This window comes from Hippocampus bargibanti, linkage group LG08, assembly GCF_051943395.1.
Source record: "Hippocampus bargibanti isolate YZ-2025 linkage group LG08, ASM5194339v1, whole genome shotgun sequence".
Taxonomy (NCBI): Eukaryota; Metazoa; Chordata; class Actinopteri; order Syngnathiformes; family Syngnathidae; genus Hippocampus; species Hippocampus bargibanti.
Genome location: NC_142741.1, coordinates 6,096,159 through 6,122,067, shown reverse-complemented (window position 1 = coordinate 6,122,067; position 25,909 = coordinate 6,096,159). Strand labels below are relative to the sequence as shown.

The window sequence follows — 25,909 nt, the reverse complement described above, 5'->3', positions numbered from 1 at the left end:
TCAGAAAATAATTGAAGAGAGCCTTCTATCTGGCCACTTCACCAGAAAGGTAAGATGGTGTATATCGCCGAATCTGTTGTCAGAGTGATGTTCTGATACTTCGTCAGATATTTGTTCCCCTGCCATCGCACAACATGGCGGAAAAATCCATTTCAAAACCGGACCCGGTGGGATCTGACGTAAGAACCCGATCCCTTTACCTCATTGCGACAGCGCCAACGTGGCAGGTCGTTCCTGTTCCGGCATCGGGGATTAGATAGTCGTCAGATCTGCTCTGGTTTTCTTCCAAAATCAGGATGTCCTCGCTCCCTTTTGGGCTGGCATGGCAAAAGCGGCTGAAAGAAACCAAACGTAATCCATTTTCAGCGAAGGCTGTAACACAAAAAAAAAAGCCAAAGGGTACGAACACTCTCCAGATGCACTGCAGGAAGAACTTTTGATAAATAGGACCAAAAAAACCTTTTGTTCTTTTGTTCCCTTTCATCCCAATTTCTCGCAGGACCCACTTTTCTGCTACGCTAACGCAGCCCCGAAGCTCCAGAAAGGTAGCGAGCGATCTTATTCAACACTTTAATTGACGGACAACGAAAAAGGAACGGATGAACGTGAGCGGTGGAGTGAAAAGAAGATCTGTGGCGGGCCGTCATGGCCTGCAAGGCCTTCACTGCTGGCCTAAAAATATCTGAATCAAAGACAAATGTGTGTTATATTTTGTCCATGAATTCTGATTTAATACAGTAATACCTTGGCTTACGAACTTAATTGGTTCCCAGAATGTGTAAGGCGAAGTGTATCCAAAAAATAAATTTCCCATAGGAAACCATTGAAATGAGAATAATCCGTTCCCAGGTCCCCATAAAACATAATTTTCCACTTTCCAATTTTCAAAGCCTTAAAACTACACAAAATATAGCTTATTTTATGTATTATAAATGTGCAATGGTATTATAATTAAAGAAATAAACTGTACTGGATAATACGTCGTTTTATTTATCTTTGTGATGGTCGTTGATGGCTTGATGGAATGGAGTTGCCGGTTTCATCAGCATTAAACACTTGATGAGGAACGGAACCTTCTTCTTTCACCATCTTGAGGAATGATCCCTTGGAGGTGCTTTCTCCGCGATAATTTTGCCTAGTTCCTCATCAATTGTGCTCTGTTTAGCTGGGTTGATACCTTTTTGCATCAAGTGTACAGATGGCTTGTGCAGGTTACTTTTTTGCAGTAACCCAATGATTGATGGGTTATTTTATTCGCAAATTATGATTGGCTAGTTACTAGCCAATCATCACTAGTTGCTAATGATAAGTGGATACTGGCAAGAACTAGCACATTGTGTCTGCAGCGAGCTGGATAAGAAAAAAAAATGTGTCGATTTAATAGCGGTTTTGTCAATCCACAATGGCTGAAGGAGGAGAAGAAATGGATTTGGTTGCAAATTTACTGTTAAAGCCATTTTAAAGACGGACTCTTCAAGAAAAATGGATATCATTAAAAAAGGTTGGACAGCCCCAAAGCTAGCATAAACAGCAAATAACATTGCAATTTCATGAGGTTCTCATGCATCCACACATTCATCGTAAAAATCCGAACAGTTTAATGACAGTATTTCTTAAGTGACAACCGACACCATTTTTTTGTTTCCAAACTGACGTCAGAAAAACGTTTTATCGCATCTAAAATACCCAAAACGCGCAGGCTGAAATTTTTTAGTCAAATGCAAAACACCAACTTAAAATGTCCCAAAACTGCCACAAAATGAACTCTGAACTGGGCAGATTCGGAAAGACCCGCCCCCTTGTTCGTGACGTCACTATTCATCACACACTGGCTTGCTCCAGAATCAAAACAATGGCTTCAGAGAGTTCAGATTCGGAGAAGATGCTTTCTTGTTACTTATCCAGTTATGAATATGATTAAAATAGTTCTGAAGAGGAAAGCATAAATGTTTGCAATCAATTAAAGAAGTCCTTCCGTCTTTCATCTAGAACTGTTTCATGTCATCACAAAGAGGGTACAGCAAGTCCTGAAGAATGAATGTCTCTCTGTGTCTTTGTTTTGTCATATTGTCTCTTTGCTGTCATATTATTTGTTATTTAGTTTTTTTTTTGTTCTTTTGACTTCAAGACGGCGCCGCGAGAGTGGCTGCCTTTCCAGCAGCTCATGTATTTCGTTTTTCTACTTTCATTCCTTTCATCACTTTGCTGCTGTGAAATGTAAATTTCTCCACTGTGAGACTAATAAAGGCATATCCAATCCAATCCAATCCAATCCAATTTGAGCCGTCTGGACTCCAATGTAGCGCCCAGAAAATGCACAAGATGGCGCACAAGCTCCGTTGGAAATGGGCTGATTTGTCCGCTGCGAATTTGTGTAAACTAGTATCAAATATTAGTCTTGGTGCAACACACGATTCACCATCGCGTTATTTAGGTAGTTTTCCTTCTAATTTCGCCATCAACACGGTGTTTTCAGATGAAAAAAAACACCCAAAATGCATTGTGTGTCGCTTTCTCAGTCACAGGCTGATTTGTCCGCTGGGAATTTGTGTAAACTTACACCTTCTTTATGCGTGGTAGCGCAATTGGCTGCGACACACAACGATTCACCATCGCGTTATTTATGTAGTTTTCCTTCTAATTTCACCATCAACACTGTGTTTTCAGACGAAAAAAAGTACCCAAAATGCATTGTGTGTCGCTTTCTCGGTCAGGGGTGTTCCATCCGTGACGTCACTTGCGGCATTGTCATCAACTCGAAAACAAGACTATATGCGGCGGAATCTTTGTAAAATACGCTCAGTAGAAGTCATTTGAAGTGATTTTACAAATGATGGACGCAACATGTCCGGAGGCGTTGGTTGTCCTTTAAGTTTCTTCAAGTCACAAGTTATTTCTTGGCCAACGGCACCCTCTAGTGCAGTGGTCCACAACCTTTTTTGCACCACGGACCGGTTTAATGTCAGACAAAATTTTCACGGACCGGCAGATAAATACAACAAAATAAAATGATATGACAGGCATGCAAACTGTTTTTTTCCTTTCTTATAGATATCATAATAAACGTAAATCCATTGTGTATTTTTATACAACGATGGATGTAATGAGGTAATTTTTCATTTTTCAAAATAAAGCATAGTTCGGACTCAGATAATAAATAAAACGGAAATTATGTACATTATTTATTCTTTCTGCGCGACCTGGTACCAAATGACCCATGGACCGGTACCGGTCCAGGGCCCGGGGGTTGGGGACCTCTGCTCTCGTGCATGTGTAGTAAATCACACTACACTCGCAGCTGTGCAGTGATTCAGACATAGCACTACTGAAGGCCTAGGAGTGACATACACGACCTGCCATTGGATTTGGGGAGTTGTAGAAAAGACTGAAACGCAGGGCGAACGAGTGATCGCCAAAGTCCTTCGCGATGACCTATCGCGACAATCGCCCCAAATTCTGATGTCAAGACGGTTTTCAGGACGTTTCTTTTCATTTGGCAATCCGTTTTGCGCGACTACGCCCGTGTAACCGGAACGAAATGCTTCTGTTGTCATCCATGACAAGAAAAGGCCCATATGGCATGAGTACCCAAAGCATCAAGCGGAATCTGGTCCCTAGATTGCTTCTCTGTTGTCCCGCTTGCGGTCCGAAACTGCGCCGATGACCTTCAGCGCCGGGTTCCTTCAGACTTGACATTTAAGAAATGTTCAAGATTTGACATTCAGTGTCAGACCGGTGTGCCCCCACCTTTGCCTTTCAAAGATTGGAGTCATTAGTGAGCCTCTCGGAAAGCGGCGAGATCGTGTCGCGATAACGTTGAAAGAGGCAGCGGTGTTTCCACCGTCATGTGGAAACACTTCATTACAAATCGGATTTTCGTAAACGGCGCTTAACAAATCCGCCGCCGGTTTATCCGATGGGTGCGAATGAGGTCGCGCGTGATCACCGCAAGACCACTGCAAGACCACTGAGGATGGCTGCAAATCCTGACGATGGATTTGAGGGGCTTGGGGATGAAGTGCCGCCTGCTCAAGTGAAAACCTGATTGTTTCTTTAGGGGCGCTCAGTTCATGGCACGGAAGAGCCTTTCATTTGCAGTTGCAGCAACATCAGCTGCAAATATCCAGAAATGTCCAATAAAATCAACAAAAAGCGGAGAGTATTTAAGTACAGTAAAGTCTCGTTATATCGATATTCAAGGGAGTCCGAAAAAATATTGATATAACCGGGACTATCGATATATCCGACCCTGTTTGCATGTAATTTTCTCCGTGCGTGCATAGAAATAGTATCGATATAACCGGGACTATCGATATATCCGATATCGTTATAACGAGACTTTACTGTATTTATTTATTTTGTATTTAGTTTGTATTTCTTCATTTATTTATTCATTCATGTATTTATTAACTAACTAAATAATTAATTAACTAACTGACATGTTAATTTACTAATTAGAAAAATGTTATTTATTAATATAGTTATGTATATATATGAACAAACGAACGAGCTAACTCACTAACAAACTTTCTAGCTACCTAACTAAATATGTAAGCAGCTAACTAGTTGACTAACTAACCAACAAACAAACTCTGACTAGCGAACTAACCACCTCATTAACAAACCACTCAACTAACTAACTAACCAACTGATTAGCTAACCACTTAACTATTTAAACATCTAACTAGCTGACTAACTAACCAACAAACTAACTAACAAACTCAATGACTAGTGAACTAACAAACTCATTAAAAACCACTCAACTAACCAGCTAACTAAACAGATAGCTAACTAACAAACCAACCAGCTAACTAACGGACCAACCACCTATTTAAGCCACTAACAAACATAATGACGAGCTAACTAACCAGCTAACTGACTAACAAACTCATGACCTAACTAACCAGCTAGCTAACTCGCTAACTAACTAACCAACCGATCAACTAACGATTTAAGCAGCTAACTAACTGACTAACTAACAAACTAACAAATGAACAAACTTAATGACTGGCTAACTAACCAGCTAAATAACAACCCAGTTAACCAGCTACCTAACTGACTAGCTAACTTTATATATAACTCACGCTCTCTCTCCTTCAATTTTCTCCAGCATGACAGCATTTCACTCGCACAGCATTTGAGACAGGTGACCTCTTCTGGCTTCCCCGTTAGCAAGGAGAGCCATTTTTGGACAGCTCGCATGCGTGGTAAGCCGTGCGTATTTGTGTCAGCAGAAATCGTGTGCACAGTAATAAAGATCGATAATACGAAACATAAAATGATTAAAATGACACTAAAAGTGATAAGATTTATAAATGAACCTTCAACATTTTGGTATATAATAGTATTCAATAGAAAATGTTGCTTAAAAACAACAGATTGACATCGTATACGATCCTGTCGTATAGGAGATGCCAGCGTGTCATCATTTGTTATGATCCTCGCGTCAGCCATTTTGAATGCTTTTCGATTTACGGCCGTTTGATTTACGACGGTTTTGTCAGAACGGAAGCCGGTCGTAACTCGGATGTTACCTGTATATATTTATGAACGAATTAACTAAGTTTTTAGTGACTTAACTTTTTAAGCAGCTAACTAGCTGACAAACTAACCAACAAACAAACAAACTAAGAAACTCAATGACTAGCGAACTAACCAGCTAATTAACAAACAACTCAATGGACTAACTAACTAACTAACTAACTAACTGATCGACTAACAATGAACTATTTAAGCAACTACTTAACAGACTAACGAACTAACAAACTAACAAACATAATGACTAGCTAAATAACCAGCCAAATAACGAACTACATAACTCATCATCTAGCTAACTTGCTAATGAACTAACCAACTGACTAACTATTGAAGCAGCTAATTAAGTGACTACCTATCTCACAAACTAACTAACAAACTTAATGACTAGCTAACTAACCAGCTAATTAACAACCCAATTAACCAGCTACTGAACTGACTAGCTAACACTATATATACAGATCTCTGTCTGTCTTTGTCTTTTTCTCGCTCTCTATCTATCTATCTATCTATCTATCTATCTATCTATCTATCTATCTATCTATCTATCTATCTATCTATCTATCTATCTATCTATCTATCTATCTATCTATCTATCTATCTATCTATCTATCTATCTATCCACCCATCTTTCTCGAAGTAAATGTGTGCCATCTGCTCTGTTCACAAAGGTTTATTGTCACTCGCAAAGCGACGACACACAATTTGGCAAGTGTGGCATAGCATCAGCAGCAAGCACGCCAGACGTTTGGGATCTCGACGCGTGGGTGGCACATAAGGCACAAAAATATTCTGTCCTGCCAAAAACATTTTCATATATCATTTTTCTTTCTTTTTTTGGGGGGGAAGTGAACAGTAAAAATCATTGGCATCTTCCTGAAATACATTTGGCTCCACAATGTTGTCACTTGCGTAACGCCACAGAGGGAAAAAAGTGGAGCAGAATGCGCAGCATATTTCAGTCCGCCGAATGTGTGCAAACAACACGGCCAGCTCTCAGGCACGCGCAACCCCCCCCCCCCCCCCACACATGTAAATCAACCCTTTGGATTACACACATAAATAAAAACATGCCATTTCAAGTGGTATCAAAACACAAAAAAAAGCGATTGCTTTTCAGATGATTTAACATGTGGATTGCTTCGATTTGCATTTTGTCGGCTAAGTATCCGGGTTCCAGGGGTGCTTGCTTCAAGCATTTAGGAATTAACCGGCTCTGTCTACATCTAAGATTGAATCTGAGGTGGTTCTTTAAATCAGCTAATTTAAAGGTGGCCTTTTCTAAGTTACGTACCAGCAGAAGGATGTCTCTCCCAAAGTTGGCAGCAATACGTCTGTGTAAGCTCTCAGTCGTACAGGAGTGGTCCATCGATGAGAAGGTTTCTTCAGCCGTCATCTGTACAAAAGTGAAGGTTTCGGACGTTTCGCCTCCTATCCAAGAGACTTCGTCAGCGAACTAAAGTCTGACTGGTCGTATCGGCCCCATTTATATATCCCTAATGTCCAGACCTAGTGGTGCCGGACACAGCTATGATAGGTCCCTACTCTCAGGTTGGGGGGGGCGCGGGACCCCCCCCTGTGGCCCCACTGATTGTTCCTACATTCCTGACTAACGATCAATTTGGATCGTTCATACAATAGCCTGCTCAGGCAAAACAGGTTAGGCAACTTTCGCAATGCTGATGAGGGTCGTTATGCTGATGAGGTGATACCGGGGAGAGTGGGGGTAATAGGCCAATCGTTAGTCAGGAATGTAGGAACAATCAGTGGGGCCACAGGGGGGGGTCCCGCGCCCCCCCCAACCTGAGAGTAGGGACCTATCATAGCTGTGTCCGGCACCACTAGGTCTGGACATTAGGGATATATAAATGGGGCCGATACGACCAGTCAGACTTTAGTTCGCTGACGAAGTCTCTTGGATAGGAGGCGAAACGTCCGAAACCTTCACTTTTGTACAGATGACGGCTGAAGAAACCTTCTCATCGATGGACCACTCCTGTACGACTGAGAGCTTACACAGACGTATATCCGATATCGTTATAACGAGACTTTACTGTATTTATTTATTTTGTATTTCTTCATTTATTTATTCATTCATGTATTTATTAACTAACTAAATAATTAATTAACTAACTGACATGTTAATTTACTAATTAGAAAAATGTTATTTATTAATATAGTTATGTATATATATGAACAAACGAACGAGCTAACTCACGAACAAACTTTCTAGCTACCTAACTAAATATGTAAGCAGCTAACTAGTTGACTAACTAACCAACAAACAAACTCTGACTAGCGAACTAACCACCTCATTAACAAACCACTCAACTAAATATCTAACTAACCAACTGATTAGCTAACCACTTAACTATTTAAACATCTAACTAGCTGACTAACTAACCAACAAACTAACTAACAAACTCAATGACTAGTGAACTAACAAACTCATTAAAAACCACTCAACTAACCAGCTAACTAAACAGATAGCTAACTAACCAACCAACCAACCAGCTAACTAACGGACCAACCACCTATTTAAGCCACTAACAAACATAATGACGAGCTAACTAACCAGCTAACTGACTAACAAACTCATGACCTAACTAACCAGCTAGCTAACTCGCTAACTTACTAACCAACCAATCAACTAACGATTTAAGCAGCTAACTAACTGACTAACAAACTAACAAACGAACAAACTTAATGACTGGCTAACTAACCAGCTAATTAACAACCCCGTTAACCAGCTACCTAACTGACTAGCTAACTTTATATATAACTCACGCTCTCTCTCCTTCAATTTTCTCCAGCATGACAGCATTTCACTCGCACAGCATTTGAGACAGGTGACCTCTTCTGGCTTCCCCGTTAGCAAGGAGAGCCATTTTTGGACAGCTCGCATGCGTGGTAAGCCGTGCGTATTTGTGTCAGCAGAAATCGTGTGCACAGTAATAAAGATCGATAATACGAAACATAAAATGATTAAAATGACACTAAAAGTTATAAGATTTATAAATGAACCTTCAACATTTTGGTATATAATAGTATTCAATAGAAAATGTTGCTTAAAAACAACAGATTGACATCGTATACGATCCTGTCGTATAGGAGATGCCAGCGTGTCATCATTTGTTATGATCCTCGCGTCAGCCATTTTGAATGCTTTTCGATTTACGGCCGTTTGATTTACGACGGTTTTGTCAGAACGGAAGCCGGTCGTAACTCGGATGTTACCTGTATATATTTATGAACGAATTAACTAAGTTTTTAGTGACTTAACTATTTAAGCAGCTAACTAGCTGACAAACTAACCAACAAACAAACTAAGAAACTCAATGACTAGCGAACTAACCAGCTATTTAACAAACAACTCAATGGACTGACTAACTAACCAACTAACTGATCGACTAATTAACCAACAAAGTAACAATGAAATATTTAAGCAACTACTTAACAGACTAACTAACTAACTAACGAACAAACTAACTAACAAACATAATGACTAGCTAAATAACCAGCCAAATAACGAACTACATAACTCATCATCTAGCTAACTTGCTAATGAACTAACCAACTGACTAACTATTGAAGCAGCTAATTAAGTGACTACCTATCTCACAAACTAACTAACAAACTTAATGACTAGCTAACTAACCAGCTAATTAACAACCCAATTAACCAGCTACTGAACTGACTAGCTAACACTATATATACAGATTTCTGTCTGTCTTTGTCTTTTTCTCGCTCTCTATCTATCTATCTATCTATCTATCTATCTATCTATCTATCTATCTATCTATCTATCTATCTATCTATCTATCTATCTATCTATCTATCTATCTATCTATCTATCTATCTATCTATCTATCTATCTATCTACCCATCTTTCTCGAAGTAAATGTGTGCCATCTGCTCTGTTCACAAAGGTTTATTGTCACTCGCAAAGCGACGACTCACAATTTGGCAAGTGTGGCGTAGCATCAGCAGCAAGCACGCCAGACGTTTGGGATCTCGACGCGTGGGTGGCACATAAGGCACAAAAATATTCTGTCCTGCCAAAAACATTTTCATATATCATTTTTCTTTCTTTTTTGGGGGGGAAGTGAACAGTAAAAATCATTGGCACCTTCCTGAAATACATTTGGCTCCACAATGTTGTCACTTGCGTAACGCCACAGAGGGAAAAAAGTGGAGCAGAATGCGCAGCATATTTCAGTCCGCCGAATGTGTGCAAACAACACGGCCAGCTCTCAGGCACGCGCAACCCCCCCCCCCCCCACACATGTAAATCAACCCTTTGGATTACACACATAAATAAAAACATGCCATTTCAAGTGGTATCAAAACACAAAAAAAAGCGATTGCTTTTCAGATGATTTAACATGTGGATTGCTTCGATTTTGTTCGCGGATGGCATATGAACCCCCCCCCCACCACAGCCCCCGCCTCCACCCCTCCCACACACACACGACCAATTATCTTCAATGCAAAGGGATGCCAAAGACCTTCCAGCGCTACGACCAACCCACTCTCGGCATGCGCTTTTTCAAAACGTGCTCAAAGGAAGCCAAGACGATCTTCGCCCATACTGTGATACCTTGGCTTGCGAACTTAATTGGTTCCCAGACAGAGTGTGTAAGGTGAAAAGTGTGTATCCCAAAAAATAATTTCCCACAGGAAACCATTAAAATCAGAATAATCCGTTCCCAGGTCTCCATAAAAGATAATTTTCTAAGCCTGAAAAATACACAAAATATACCTCATTTTATGTATAATAAATGTGCTATGGTATTATAATTAAAGAAATAAACTGTACTATATAATAAAGTCGTTTTATTTACCTTTGTGATGGTCATTGATGGTTTGATTTAATGGAGTGGCCAGTTTCATCAGCATTAAACACTTGATCAGGAACATAGCCTTCTTCTTTCACCATCTTGAGGAATGATCCCTTGAAGGTACTTTCTCTGCGATAATTTTATCTAGTTCCTCATCAATTGTGCTCTGTTTAGCTGGGTTGAAGAGAACGAGTGAATGAAACGACTGAATGAAAATTGTAAAGAGCAGTACACTGGGGAGACTCAACAAATTCTCGAAAAAAGGACTAGCAACATCGCAGGGAATATACTAGTGGGCCTCAATCGGCAGTACATTTGCACCTAAAAGCTAGCAACCACTCATTTGACGACAATGAGGTTAAAATCTTAGCGAAAGAACATAGATGGTTTGAAAGGGGAGTAAAAGAAGCGATTCTCATAAAACAACTAAATCCTTCATTAAACCGGTCTGGTGGGGTGAGGTTCAATTTGGATCGTTCATACAATAGCCTGCTGAGGCAGGTTAGGCAACATTCGTCATGCTGATGAGGTGATACCGGAGGGAGTGGGGCAAACAGGCCAGTCGTTAGTCAGGAATGTAGGAACAATCGGTGGGGCCGCAGGGAGTGGTCCTCTGCTCCCCGCGACCTGAGAGTAGGAACCTATCATAGCTGTGTCCGGCGCCGCCATGTCTGGACATTAGGGACATATATAGGGCCGATACTACTAGTAAGACTTTAGTTCGCTGAAGAAGCATCTTGGATAAGAAGCGAAACGTCCGACACCTTCAAAAAAGTACAGATGACGGCTCATCACTGTTTTCTATCCATTTTCTCACCATTTCACTTTTGTTTTTTTGTTTCAAGCTCTGTCGTCTCCCTTTCGTGTGTGTGTGTGTGTGTGTTTTCTCTCTCTATGTCGTCTGCCAGTCTCTCTAATGTTTACCCCCCCCCCCCCATCACTGCTGCGTTCTTGACCAATCACGTGGCTGTGGGCAGGGAATGGAGGACAAAAACAGTGGCCACCATTTTCTTGTTAGGAGAAGGGGCTCGTTCGCGAATGACACATCACTCATTGTGGCAGCCCCGTGTGTATCCCGAAAAATAGTTTGTTTGCCAAGGTAAAGTTTTCATAAACCGAAAAGTTCATAAGCCAAGGGGTTCGTAAACCGAGGTATCACTGTATAATGTTGTAGACTACATCATGGCCCTCCGGGCGCCTCATTAAAAGTACATGATGCAATTGAGATCCGATGTTTGTAAGAGGCCACATTAGCTTAGCCAAGAGGGAGTCATCCATTGTGACATTGCGCGATAAACACAAAGTAGTGCCGGCGTATTCACCGCGTCGGCGATTCATCATTCCGTAGGATGAGCATTCTCGTTTTTTTAAGCGTTCCGAAAGGCGGTTTCAAGGCGTCATGCTTAGATTTTGTCAATCACCAAATCATCGTTCTAACTGATGACATCCATTTTTTCCATGGGTATCCACTACAGTCTAACCTAGATTTTCGAACGGCTCGGTTCTCGACCAATACGGTTTTAGAACCAAAATGTGTGCTGTTTTTTTTATGCCTTGGTTTACAACCGAAAATGGGTTCTCGATTAAACTGAGTGCACCTGAATGCACCACTGGACTCCCATCCGCTTCCTTCTAAATCACTTACATTAAAAAAATACACTAACATGAAATAAACAAATAAATAAAGACACACACCCAAAAAAATAAATAATAAATGATTAAATAAACAACAATAAATAATAGATACATATATACATAAATAAATACATAGATAAATAAAAACGAACTAAATAAACAATTAAAAATAATAAATAAATACAGTCATTATTTATCGAATAAACAAGACGCAAACAAAAAACATAATAAACAAGAAAAAAGGGACTAAATAAACAAATGCGTGAATAAATAAATGAATAAATGAATGAATAATAAACAAATCAATAAATAATTAACCAATAAGAAAAAATGCACAAATAAATAAACAAACAAAAGAACAAATAATATATACGTAAATAAATACATAGATAAATAAAAACGAACTAAATAAATAAATAAACAATTAAAAATAATAAATACATTCATTATTTATCGAATAAACAAGACGCAAACAAAAAACATAATAAACAATGAATAATCAAAAAACAAGAAACAAGCGACTAAATAAACAAATGCGTAAATAAATAAACGAATAAATGAATGAATAATAAACAAATCAATAAATAATTAACCAATAAGAAAAAATGCACAGATAAATAAACAAACAAAAGAACTAATAAATAAATATATACATAAATAAAGGAAATAACGAAATAAATAAATAAAAATACATTAATTAAATTAATTAATTAAAAAGGCACAAACAAAAATCATCATGAAACAATAACTAATAATAATAATAATAATAACAAGAAAACAAATAAATAATCAAAAAAGGTATACATAAATAAATGTGTAAATGAATAAATAAATAAATTATAAAAAAAACAAGAAAACAAAAAATAATACATAAACACATGCGTAAATAAATACATGAATAAATAATGAACAAATAAATCAATTATTAACAAATAAGAAAAAAATTAACAAACAAGCGAACAAATAAAAACATAAAAAATGAATGAATAAATAAATAAATAAATAAATAAATAAATAAATAAATAAATGCATCTCCATCTGAAAAGGCGACATTTTTGGCTTTGCCGGCCGGCCGTCTGTCTAAGGTTTACCTGCGGCGAGGCGCAGCTTGCAATTTTTGGCAAAGCGCCGCTGTTGATATGAATATTGAGCGTGCGCAACCATGCCGCTTGCCGATTGACTGGCGTCAAAACGGCCAGCATCCTCCCAGCCGGCCATGGCGTCCATAAAAGGTTCCCAATCAATGCAATTGTGATTTTCTCGCTTTCTTTCATGTCTTGTGTTTTGCTTTGATTTGCTGAATCCATTGACATTTGTCCCATAATGGACCTGAATGCGAAATGGGGGCAAGAAGTCTTTCCGACCTTGCCTGTTTGTGATTTCTATTTATTTCTAAGGCCCCCCCGGGGTAGGGGTGGGGGGGGGGGACGAGGGAAGCCTTTCAAGCCGCCGCAAATTCCCACGGCGGGGCCTGCGGGCCTTCAGGGGGAGCCGCTGGCATTTCCACATGTGAAGCAAGACAAACAATAATGGGACTTTCCAGATTGCCACCATTTTTTGACGCACTCGACCAAATTGAAAAGCAGCGTTTTTGGTCACACTGGAGAAATTGATGTTTCACAGCAGCAGAGTGATGAAAGAAAGAAAAAAAGGAAAGAAAGTAGAAAAACAAAATACAGCGATGCTGTAAAGGCAGCCACTCTCGTGGCGCCATCTTTAAGTCAAAACAACATCAAAAAAACTAAAGAACAAATAATTAGATTAGATTAGTTTTTATTAATCTCACACTGGAGAAATTGATGTTTCACAGCAGCAAAGCGATTAAAGGAAGAGAAAAGGAAAGAAAGAGGTAGAAAAACAAAATACAGCAGCTGCTGTAAAGGCAGCCACTCTCGTGGCGCCATCTTGAAGTCAAATCAACAACAGACAAAACTAAATAACAAATAATGTGACAACTCAAAAGACACAGATCCTCTTTGTTGTATGAAGCAGTTCTAGATGAAAGAGGAGAGGATCAAAGTGTCCTTTTCATCAGTGGATCAAGGACATCATGGGACAAATGTGCATGTCTGCTACAAGCTAAATGTCGAAAGCAAAACACGAAGGTGTAGCATCCATTGACAAAAACGTTATTGTCCCAATAATAATAATAATAATAATTAATTAATTTCATTCCTAAGCACCTTTCAAAACTCTCAAGGTTACTTTTCAGTCACAGCAAAAGTTTTTCTTTGGGTGAGCAGCGGCAGCGACATGCGCCAGTGTTCACTTAACCCGTAAGTAACTCAAATAGAAAGGAAGCTAGTTAGCTAATATATAGACAGCTAGCTAGGTAGCCATATAACTAATAGATAGCCAGCTAGATAGCTAGCAAGCCGGCCAGATAGCTCAATAGTCTCACATCTCCTATCCCACGTACTGTAAATCCGCTTCAATTCCAAGCCGTGACCGTTCCACATCCGCATTGGCTCTGCTCAAATTCTGTGATGGAAACCAATTTTAAGGTGTGCGGTGTTGTTGTTCTTTGAGCGCAGCACACGGCATACCCCCCAAAAATGGTTTGATGCCGCCTATCTTTCGAATTCACGTCTGTTATAGACAACAACAAAAAATGCAGGTGTTTGGTAAGAAGTTTTTCTGTGATATATACTACATACAAGTCAATGCGATGCTAATACCTAGCATTCGCTAACAGCTAACAGCACATTGGGTCAAAAAAAGATAAACACATTCTTGGTAAGAAGTTGTTCTGTGATATATACTACATACAAGTCAATGTGATGCTAATACCTAGCATAAGCTAAGAACTAACAGCGCATAGGGTCCAAAAAATACAAACACATTCTTGGTAAGAAGTTGTTCTGTGATATATACTACATACAAGTCAATGTATTGCTAATACCTAGCATAAGCTAAAAGCTAAACACGCATAGGGTCCAAAAAAAACAAACACATTCTTGGTAAGAAGTTGTTCTGTGATATATACTACATACAAGTCAATGTATTGCTAATACCTAGCATAAGCTAAAAGCTAAACACGCATAGGGTCCAAAAAAAACAAACACATTCTTGGTAAGAAGTTAGTTGTTCTGTGATATATACTACATACAAGTCAATGTATTGCTAATACCTAGCATAAGCTAAAAGCTAAACACGCATACGGTCCAAAAAAAACAAACACATTCTTGGTAAGAAGTTGTTCTGTGATATATACTACATACAAGTCAATGTATTGCTAATACCTAGCATAAGCTAAAAGCTAAACACGCATAGGGTCCAAAAAAAACAAACACATTCTTGGTAAGAAGTTGTTCTGTGATATATACTACACACAAGTCAATGTGATGCTCATACATAGCATAAGCTAACAGCTAACGCACATCGGGGTTACAAGTAACAGCGCCGCTCGATTGGACGGAGCCCGCAGGCCCTAACGGATATCCAAACCCAATTTGGGCTTTGTAAAACATTAATGGCTGATATCAAAGTGTATTCCTCTTGATATGAAAGTGGGTGGGTGGGGGGTGGGGGGTGCGCCGTGGAGGGAGAAACGCGTCGGTGGGAGGGGGGGGGCGCGATTTGATAAGATCATCACAAGTGAACAGCTCCCGGGCCTTGACAACCAGCAAGCTGTCGACGAAGACGACGGCCGAAAGCAGAAGAGAAAAGGCAGGCGGGTGCGCACGTGCACGGATGACAATTTGGTCAGGGCGAACGAGATAAGGCGTCAAGGACGAAGGACAAGATGAAGCCAGATGCGCCTTGACTGACAGCTTGAGGGATGCCTTTTCAGTATTCATCTGGTCCATTTGAAGTCGCCTCAGCCCAAAATGGAGAGTCACTTCATTTCACGCTACCGATAAGGAAAGACAATTGGCGCACAGATGGACAAATCTGATGCTAGCCGTCCGCGCTAGCATCCAGGTGTCGGCGCATGAATGGAAATTCATTGCAACATTTTGCGCAAAATTAATCGTAAAACTCAACGCAAAATTCATTGCATAATTAAATCGCAAATTCGTTGTCATATTCATTGCAAAATGTAGCGCAAAATTCATCGTAACACAACACGAAATTCATGCCAGAATTTATTGCAAAATGTATTGCAAAATTCATTGCAAAATGAATCACTAAATTAATCGCAAATCCGTCGCAGAATTCATTGCAAAATTTAGCGCCAAATTTATCGTAAAACTCAACGCAAAATTCTTTGCAGAATTCGTTGCAAAATTCATTGCAAAATGTATTGCAAAATTCATCGCAAAATTAATCACTAAATTAATCGCAAGTCCGTCGCAAAATTTAGCGCAAGATTCATCGTAAAACTCAACGCAAAATTCATTGCAGAATTCATTGCAAAATTCATTGCAAAATGTATTGCAAAATTCATCGCAAAATTAATCACTAAATTAATCGCAAGTCCGTCGCAAAATTTAGCGCAAGATTCATCGTAAAACTCAACGCAAAATTCATTGCAGAATTCATTGCAAAATTCATCGCAAAATTAATCACTAAATTAATCGCAAGTCCGTCGCAAAATTTAGCGCAAGATTCATCGTAAAACTCAACGCAAAATTCATTGCAGAATTCATTGCAAAATTCATTGCAAAATGTATTGCAAAATTCATTGCAAAATGAATTACTAAATTAATCGCAAATCCGTCGCAAAATTCATTGCAAAATTTAGCGCCAAATTCATTGTAAAACAACGCACAATTTATTGCAAAATTCATCACTAAATTAATCGCAAGTCCGTCGCAAAAATTAGCGCAACATTCATCGTAAAATTCAATGCAAAATTCAGTGCAGAATTCATTGCAAAATTTGAGAAAATTAATCAAAAATTCGTTGCAAAATTCATCACAAAAATCAATGCAAATTCATCACAAAATTAATCACAAAAATCGTTGCAAAATTCATCACAAAATTCATCAAAAATACATTGCAAAATTTATCGCAAAATCAAATGCAAAAATTCATCGCGAAATTGATCGCAAAATTCATCACAAAATTCTTTGCAAAATGTATCTCAAAATTCACCTCAAAATTAATCGGAAAATTCATCGGAAAATTAAACACAAAATTAATTGCAGAATTCATGCAGAATTCATTGCAAAATTTATGAGAGAATTAATCAAAAATTCGTTGCAAAATTCATCACAAAAAATTCATCAGAAAAATCAATTCAAATTGGTCACAAAATTAATTTAAAAAATCGCTGCAAAATTCATCACAAAATTCATCAAAAATACATTGCAAAATTTATCGCAAAATTAACAGCAAAAATTCATTGTGAAATTCATTGCAAAATTCATCACAAAATTCGTTGCAAAATGTATCTCAAAATTCATCGCAACATTAATCGGAAAATTCTCGCAAAATTAATCGCAAATTCGTCGGAAAATTCTCGCAAAATTAATCGCAAATTCGTCGCAAAATTCATTGGAAAATTCATCGCAAACTTAATCACTAAATTAATCGCAAATTCATTGAACTATTCATCGCAAAATTTAGCGCAAATTTCATCGTAAAACTCAACGCAAAATTCATTGCAGAATTCATTGAAAAATGTATTGTAAAATTCATCACATAATTAATTCGTTGCAATATTCATTGCATAATTTAGCGCAAAATGAATCGTAAAACTCAATGCAAGTTCCTTGCAGAATTCCTTGCAAAATGCATTGCAAAAGTTATTGCAAAATTCAGAGCTAAATTAACCGCGAATTCGTTGCAATAGTCATTGCCAAATTTAGCGTGAAATTCATTGTAAAGCTCAACGCCAAATTAATTGCAAGATTGATCGCAAAATTAATCACTAAATTAATTGCAAATTCATTGCAGAATCCATTGCAAAATTTATCGCAAAATTAATCGCAAAATTAATTGCAAATTCGTTGCAAAATTCATTGCAAATTTTATCGCAAAGTTCATCGCAAAATTCACTACTAAATTCATTGCAAAATATATTGCAAAATTCATTGCAAAATTTATCACAAAACGCAAAGCAAAATTAATCGCAAAATTAATTGCAAAATTCATTGCAAAATTTATCGCAAAATTCATCGCAAAATTCAACGCAAAATTCAGCACAAAATTAATGACAAACTTCATCGCAGAATTAACATTTGTGAATTTGCAGAGCTGGTCTAGTGGTCCACGCAATAATTAATCGACACATCTCAAGTTCCTCATACCTACAGAAAAATCTTCCCCATCTGTGAAGCTTTTCCTGCAGGTGTTGCCTCCAGGTGTTGGCCACTTGGGGAGGTCTAAACTTTCTTTTCTCGCCTCTTAAAAAAAATCCAACATCTGCTGCTCATGTGGCGTTTGACAAAACAGCAGCATGAGCCGAAATGGCAACCACTGGGACTTCATTAGCGACAAGACAAGACAAGACGACATAGCGTGACTTCAACGCTCTCTTTGTGACGCTATCTAGGCGGCCGCTAACAAAACTATTTTCATTGAGACGATACCAAAAAAAAAAAAAAGCTTGGTTACCGCACGTATGCTCGTTTAATATTGTATTAGCTGTCTATTTGCTATCTATTTGCTGTTTAGCTCCCTGGCCGGCTATCTAGCTTGCTAGCTATTAGCTATATAGCAATATATCTGGCTGGCTAGATATCTAGCTGGCTAGTTATTAGCTATCTGTTGGCAAGCTAGCTTTCCATCTATTTTAGTTACTTCCTGGTTGAGTGAATGCTGGCGCGTGTGGCTGCTGTGTGTGGCTGCCGCTGCTCACCCACAGAAAAAAAAACTTTAGAGTGACCTTGAGAGTTTTGAAAGGTGCTTATAAATGAAATGTATTAGTATTATTATTGCTATTGTACGGCAATGGGAGGTTGACATCGGGTTCCGCCCATGTTCCACTCCTCAGACAAGCCCTCGGTGACCCACACCAGGCAAATTCCTCCTTAAGAAAGCAACAATTTATCAAAAGGACTCAAAGTTATGCGCTCTCGCAACCTTTTCCCCATTTCCAAAACTTTCTACTGTCTTAAGTTCAGGTTGAAAATTGACATTCTTGCACTTGTGGAGCAAGAGGCCAGAACACGCTGTTGCCAACTGCTGTGTTAAAAGTCCAGAAAAAAAACATGGCCGACTGTTTCTCTCCATGCAGTTGACCTCCCGGCCAGTAGATGTCATTCAAGTGTATCGCTGCTTCTACCAACAGCTCATGACAGATGATGTCTGGCTGTGTACTACCATAAAAAAAAATCTGAAAGAAAACAAATACATAAAGTTGCGGGTGCGGAAGACGGATGGGGCTGAATGTCATAAATACTGGTAACCGAGTTACGACCACGACCGGTAGAGCCCCTTTTTTAAAAATTATAAGCAGCCGACAACGCGTACTATAATTTTGGCCAGCCAGCATGTCACACACTTGTACAGCAATGCGTGACTACACTCAATACAGTAGTTATACAGTGCAGATACCGTCTCGGCAACATCTCCTGTCGGGCGACTTCTTCTGGTCGTTAGTAGGGTAAGTATAACATTTATAAATGAACAGTAAAGTAAACAGTTTTGTATACATTACCGGTACAGTTATACAGTAATAAAAACTGATAATACAAAATATAAAATGATAAAAATGACACTAAAAGTTATCAAATTTATAAATTACTTCCTGGTTGAGTGAACGCTGGCGCGTGTGGCTGCCGCTGCTCACCCACAGAAAAAACTTATGACTGTAAAGTGACCTGTAAACAGTTTGGTATATAATAGTATTCAAGAGAAAATGTTGCTTAAAAGCAACAGGTGGACATGGTATACTATCCTGTCGTGTCAACGTCACGTCAGCCATTTTGAGTGGATTTCAATTCACGACCGTTTGACTTACGACCGTTTTGTCGGAACGGAACCTGGTCGTAACTCGGATGTTACCTGTAGTTGTACAGGGAAGATTGCAAGACGGAATATTTTCCACTGATTGTATGTATATATCTTGATAAGAAGTTGTTCTGCGATATACTACATAAAAATCGATGCGATGCTAATAATTAGCATACGCTAACAACACATAAATTCCAAAAAACAAACACATTGTTGGTAGGAAGTTGTTCTGTTATATACTACATACAAGTTGATGTGATGCTAATACCTAGCATAAGCTAACAGCTAACAGCACATAGGGTCCAAAAACAAACAAAGACATTTTTGGTAAAAAGTTGTTCTGTACTACATACAAGTCAATGCAATGCTAATACCTAGCAATCCAATACAAGCCCTTCATTTTGTTTTTGAGGGGGCGGGAGGTCGAAATGTTGGACTGTTAGCATACCGCCTTCAAATTATGCAAAGTCATTCATGAGAAAGCAACAAAAGTACAATTTGAAAGGCTCCAGCCAACAATAAATGCTGCTTTTATTATATTTTTTTAAAGCGGCCATCTGCTGAAAGTTTGTACTTTATAAATGTCATTTGCGATGGGAGTTGAATCATTTGGAATATATTGACGCCTCTTGACGAACGCAAAGTTACACTTGTCTGATGTGAGTTTTTCCTGCATAATTATCATATTTTTTTTTTTGGGGGGTGAGGGGGGGCATTCTGAATATTTACTTGTACAGTGATACCTCCGCTCACGAACTTAATTGGTTCCCAGAAAGTGTAAGGTCAAAAGTTTGTCTGCCAAAGATTTATTTCCCATAAGAAACTATTAAAATGAGAATAATCCGTTCCCGGGTCCCCATAAAAAATTATACGAAATAAGCCTTAAAACTACACAAAATATACAATATTTTATGTATAATAAATTTGCTATTGGATTGTAATGAAAGACTACTATATAATAAAGTCGTTTTATTGACCTTTGTGATGGTCAGACACCTGAATTCTGCAGCCCTCTGCCAAGCTATTTATTGAGAGTATATGCAAATTAAAGTGATACATATATATAAGTGATATATATATATATATATATATATAAGTGATACATATATATAAGTGATATATATTGATATATCCGATATCGATATAATATATATATATATATATATATATATATATATATATATATATATATATATATATATATATATATATATATATATATATATATTAATCTAATCAACAACGAAAACAAGAATAGCGATGCGCTGGAGTGCTCGCTTCCTTTGACTCGGCGACCTTTTAATAAGTGAAGTAAACCGACGCAATTGAAAATTCAAGGTAACTGAACAAGACATCTTCAAAGGTCGCTTTTTTTCTTTTTTTTCTCCTTGTTTTCCTTTTTTTTTAATGAAGCACGATCCAATTTACATAAGTGCAAGAGAGAGCGTCCAAGTGAAGTGTACCTCCTACATGCCAACCTGATAGCGAGGGACGTGTAGTTCCTCGCATCAAAGCGTTAGGAAGTGGTTGATAAAGGAAAAAAAAAAAGCAGATGATCTTCTCGATCAGTCGGTGAAACTGATGCAAGTGGAAATTTTCAGTGTGACGCGGTGCAAATTGGTGCACACTGGCGCATCCGAGTCAAAATCTTTGGCCACGTTTCAGGCACTACTCTAATCTACTCTAATCTAATCTGATTTAATCTGATCTAACCGGATCGAACCGTGATCGAGCCGCAATCTAACTGTGATCGAATCGGATGGAATTGGATCGAATGGAATCGAATGGAATCTATTCTAATCTAATCCACTCTCATCTAATATAATCAAATCTATTATAATCTAATATAATGTAATCTAAAATAATCTAATCTAATCTAGTCTAATCAACTATATTTAACACATTCACTGCCAATCCCGAATTTATTCGGGAATTGAAAATGTGACGTAGAGTGCCATTCCCGAATTTGTTCGGGTTTTGTTTTTGCATGCTCGGGTGCTGATAAAGCGCTGGCCATGACCTCCGGCAATGTTTTTTTTTTTAGTTCCACAAGGGAGCAGCATTTGCCCTTTTTCCATGTTAGCGCTTTGTTCCAGCTTCAGCTGTTGTTAAAGCGCCATATCAATCAATATATATTTTGGACACCTGCCCCCATTTCAAACTCATATAACTCCAGACCCATATCATTTAGGATTTTTTTTTTTTGATGAAATAAGAGACTAATGTTTCTTTACCTGCATTAAATGTTTCAGAGAATCAGAAATCCTTTATTCGTCCCACAATGGGGAAATTTGCATTCCACAGCAGCAATTTGAAAGGGGACGGAGTGGGGGGGTGAAAGGATAGATAGTTTATGTAGTCCTAAAACTCAACATTCTGAGGTTCTTGGAATTTGAGTGACAATAACAAAAATCCTGTCACGGGAGTGGACACATTTTTGCATGTCTGGCAGTCAATGGCTTAGAGGCAAATTGCAACCTACCCACGCAATGTTCTTCCCGATTTCGTTCTCAATAGGGTTAAGGTCAGGGGTCAAATTATTCTCCAGTATTTTATGGAGTTATCTGGCGCACCAGCAATGAATGTAGTATTTTACAATTTAAAATACAGTGATACCTTGGCTTGCAAACTTAATTGGTTCCCAGAAAGTGTGTGTAAACCGAAAAGTGTGCATTCCAAACATTAATTCCCCACAGGAAACCATTAAAATGAGAATAATCAGTTCCCATATCCCCATAAAACATAATTTTCAATCAAATGAGCCCTAAAACTACATACAATATACGTTATTTTATGTATAATAAATCTGTTATGGTATTATAATTAAAGAAATAAACTGTACTGTATAATAAAGTCGTTTTATTTACCTTTGTGATGGTCGTTGATGGCTTGATGGAATGGAGTGGCGGGTTTTATCAGCATTAAACATTGATGAGGAACGTAGCCTTCTTCTTACACCATTTTGGAATGATCCCTTGTAGGTGCTTTCTCTGCGATAATTTTATCTTGTTCCTCATCAATTGTGTTCTGTTTAGCTGGGATGATAGCTTTTTGCATCAGGTGTACAGATGGCTTGTGCGGGTTATTTGTGGAGCCTGATCGATGGGAATTTTAACCTTGCAGTCTCCACTCTGCCTTTGATTTATGAAAGTTGAAACTCTCTGTCGTCTGCCTGTCTCTTGAATGTTTAAACCACCTCCCCTCACTGCTGCGTTCTTAACCGAAGACTGGGGGTGAGGAATAGAGGACAAAAACAAGTGGGCTGCCATTTTCTTGTTAGTAGAACGGGCTTGTTCGCGAACGACACATCACGACACATCACAAATTTGTTCGCGTTTCAGTTTTTCTTGCAGGGGGTGTCCATAAAGCCTAGGTGAGACCTCTGGAAAAGTTTTTTTTCCCTTCCACGAGGGGGTAGAATTTCACTTTTGTACAGCCGCCCCCATTTCAAGCTCATATAACTCCAGACCCATATAATTTAGGAATTAACTCTTTTTTCTGATGAAAGAAGAGAGTCTAAGATTTCTAACACTGCATTGAATGTTTATGTCATCCTAAAAATGATGAAAGTAAGAGGAAAGGAAGAAATAGAAAAAAAAGACAGACTCTTGCGGCGCCATCTTGAATTCAAAACAACAAGATAAACCAAATGAACATCATTGTACTGTTCGATGTGCATTTCCTTATCCCTTAAAAGTACTGCTTTTAGCTAGCTCGCTAACTTTCTATCTATTTGACTTATTCCAGGTTGAGTGAACGCTGTCCCGTTTGGCTGCCGCTGTTTAGCAGGGTCCTGATCCTGGCACGCGACCTTGATGACCGGAGCGAAGCTCCAATCGATGAGGTGGTTGTCCAGGGCCATCAGGTCAGAGTAAAAGGGGGATTAGCTGGCCTACACCGACGCCAAGAAGGACGAGGGCCGCACGCGGTGAGACATGTTGCCTCACTCCCTTCCACGCCACATCAAGGCTAGCTATTAGCTATCTATCTGGCTAGCTAGTAGCTATATGCTATACGCTATAGCTATACGCTTTCTATGTATTTGAGTTACTTCCGGATTGAGTTAACGCTGGTGCTTGTGGCTGCCGCTGCTCAACTTAGGTATCTGGCAATCTAGCTAGCTAGCTAGCTATTTGCTATCTAGCTAGCTAGCTATTTGCTATCTATTATCTGTCTATCTGGCTATATATTAGCTGTTTTGCTAGCCATTAGCTATCTATCTGGCTACTTTTTAGCTGGCTAGGTATTACCTATATATCAGCTAGCTTTCTATGTATTTGAGTTACCTCCGGGTTGAGTGAACGCAGGCGCGTGTGGCTGTCGCTGCTCACCCACAGAAAAACTGATCCTGTGACTGTAAAGTGACCTTGAGAGTTTTGAAAGGCGCTTAGAAATTAAATGTATTATTATTATTATTAAAAAATGAGCGGGAATGTCCAAATGCCGGTGTGACGAGCAAAGACAGGGCGGGCGGGGATGGGGGTTGCCTGCACGCTGAGTGACGCGTCTCAGCCTCCAGCGGCCATTTTTTTCACCTTTCCTGCTGTCTGTGGCCATCATGGGGGTGGGGGAGGCCATCATTGTGCAAAGGACAAAAGCAATGTGTGCCACCGCAGGGAGATAAGCGTGATTTATGAGCACTTGCCACGGCGGTGGCAGGTAAATATGCACTTTGGGAGTCTGCCTGCATTTTCCTTCACAATCATGGAGAAAGTGATTGGAATTAAAAATAAGTTCACATTTTAACTTAGCTGGACGGACGATTACGAAAAATGCTCGGGATTACTCTGATTTCCTATAAATTACCACCAACATTTTTGATGACTTTGCTACTGACTGATGTCATACAGGTCATAATCCACTGAAAGTCCAGTGATACCTCATCTTACGAACGCTTTAGCTCACAAACTTTTAGCATCACGGATGCTAAGCATAAGGATGATAAGCATATAGTCTCGGCCGAAGAACTAGTTTTCGGCGGACGAACCAAACCACGCAGTTGAACAGCGCCACGATGGCTGGTGGACTAATTGTCCACACTCACTTTCTTTGATTGCAGAAATGGTTTATTATCGAGGGGAGTACTTTTGCTATGATGGGACCGAAAAAGACCCCACCACAGGCTAGTCTTAAGCCGAAGAGGACACAAAAGAAAACTACGGGTTGAGCAGAAGAAGGAGATCATCAAAAAACACCAACGAGGTGTGCATTTGTGTGACTTTGCGTCCCAGTAGCAGTATGCTAAGTCGACCATTGCTACGTGTGGCTAAGGGTGTTTCTGTGTTGTCTAAGCAATGGTCTCAGGCAATAGAAGAGATTGAAAAACTTCTGTTGATTTGGATTACTGAAAAGCAGCTAGCAGGGGGCCGTGTGACTGAGGGTATTATCGCCGAGAAAGCACGGCAACTTCACTCGGATATCATCAAGAGGCAACTACATCAATGACCATAACAAAGGTCAATAAAATGACTTGATTATCCAGTACAGTTTATTTCTTTCATTACAATACAATAGCACATTTATTATACATAAAATAAGGTATATTGTGTGTAGTTTTCAGGCTTATTTGGTTGAAAATTATGTTTTATGGGGACCTGGGAACGGATTATTCACATTTTAATGGTTTCCTATGGGAAATTACTGTTTGGAATACAAACTTTATGCCTTACACATACTTTCTGGGAACCAATTAAGTTCGTAAGCCAAGGTATCACTGTTTTTGGAAAAAGTTCAAAAATACAACATTCGTTGCTGGTGCGCTTTCTACCTCTGGAAAATACTGGAGACTAATTTGACCCTGACCTTAACCCTATTGAGAATGAAAGTACAGTTTATTTCTTTCATTCCAATTCAATAGCACATGTATTATACATAAAACAAGGAATATTTTGTGTAGTTTTAAGGCTTATTTAGTGGAAAATCATGTTTTATGGGGACCTGGGAACGGATTATTCTCATTATAGTGGTTTCTTATGGGAAATAAATGTTCGGAAGACACACTTTTCGCCTCATACACACTTTCTGGGATCCAATTATGTTTGTAAACCGAGGTA

The 25,909-nt window shown here is 38.9% G+C and overlaps 1 protein-coding gene across 4 annotated transcripts in view; it reads right to left on the bottom strand.

The window, feature by feature from the left end:
• Nucleotides 1–25,909, bottom strand: part of LOC148894434 (uncharacterized) — a 255,370-nt gene that overhangs the window by 56,077 nt on the left and 173,384 nt on the right. For all 4 annotated transcript variants that reach the window (XM_089003491.1, XM_089003493.1, XM_089003492.1 and 1 more), the window contains one exon: nucleotides 201–335. In XM_089003491.1, coding sequence (XP_088859617.1) covers nucleotides 201–335 — 135 coding nt within the window. The remainder of the gene's footprint in view (nucleotides 1–200; nucleotides 336–25,909) is intronic.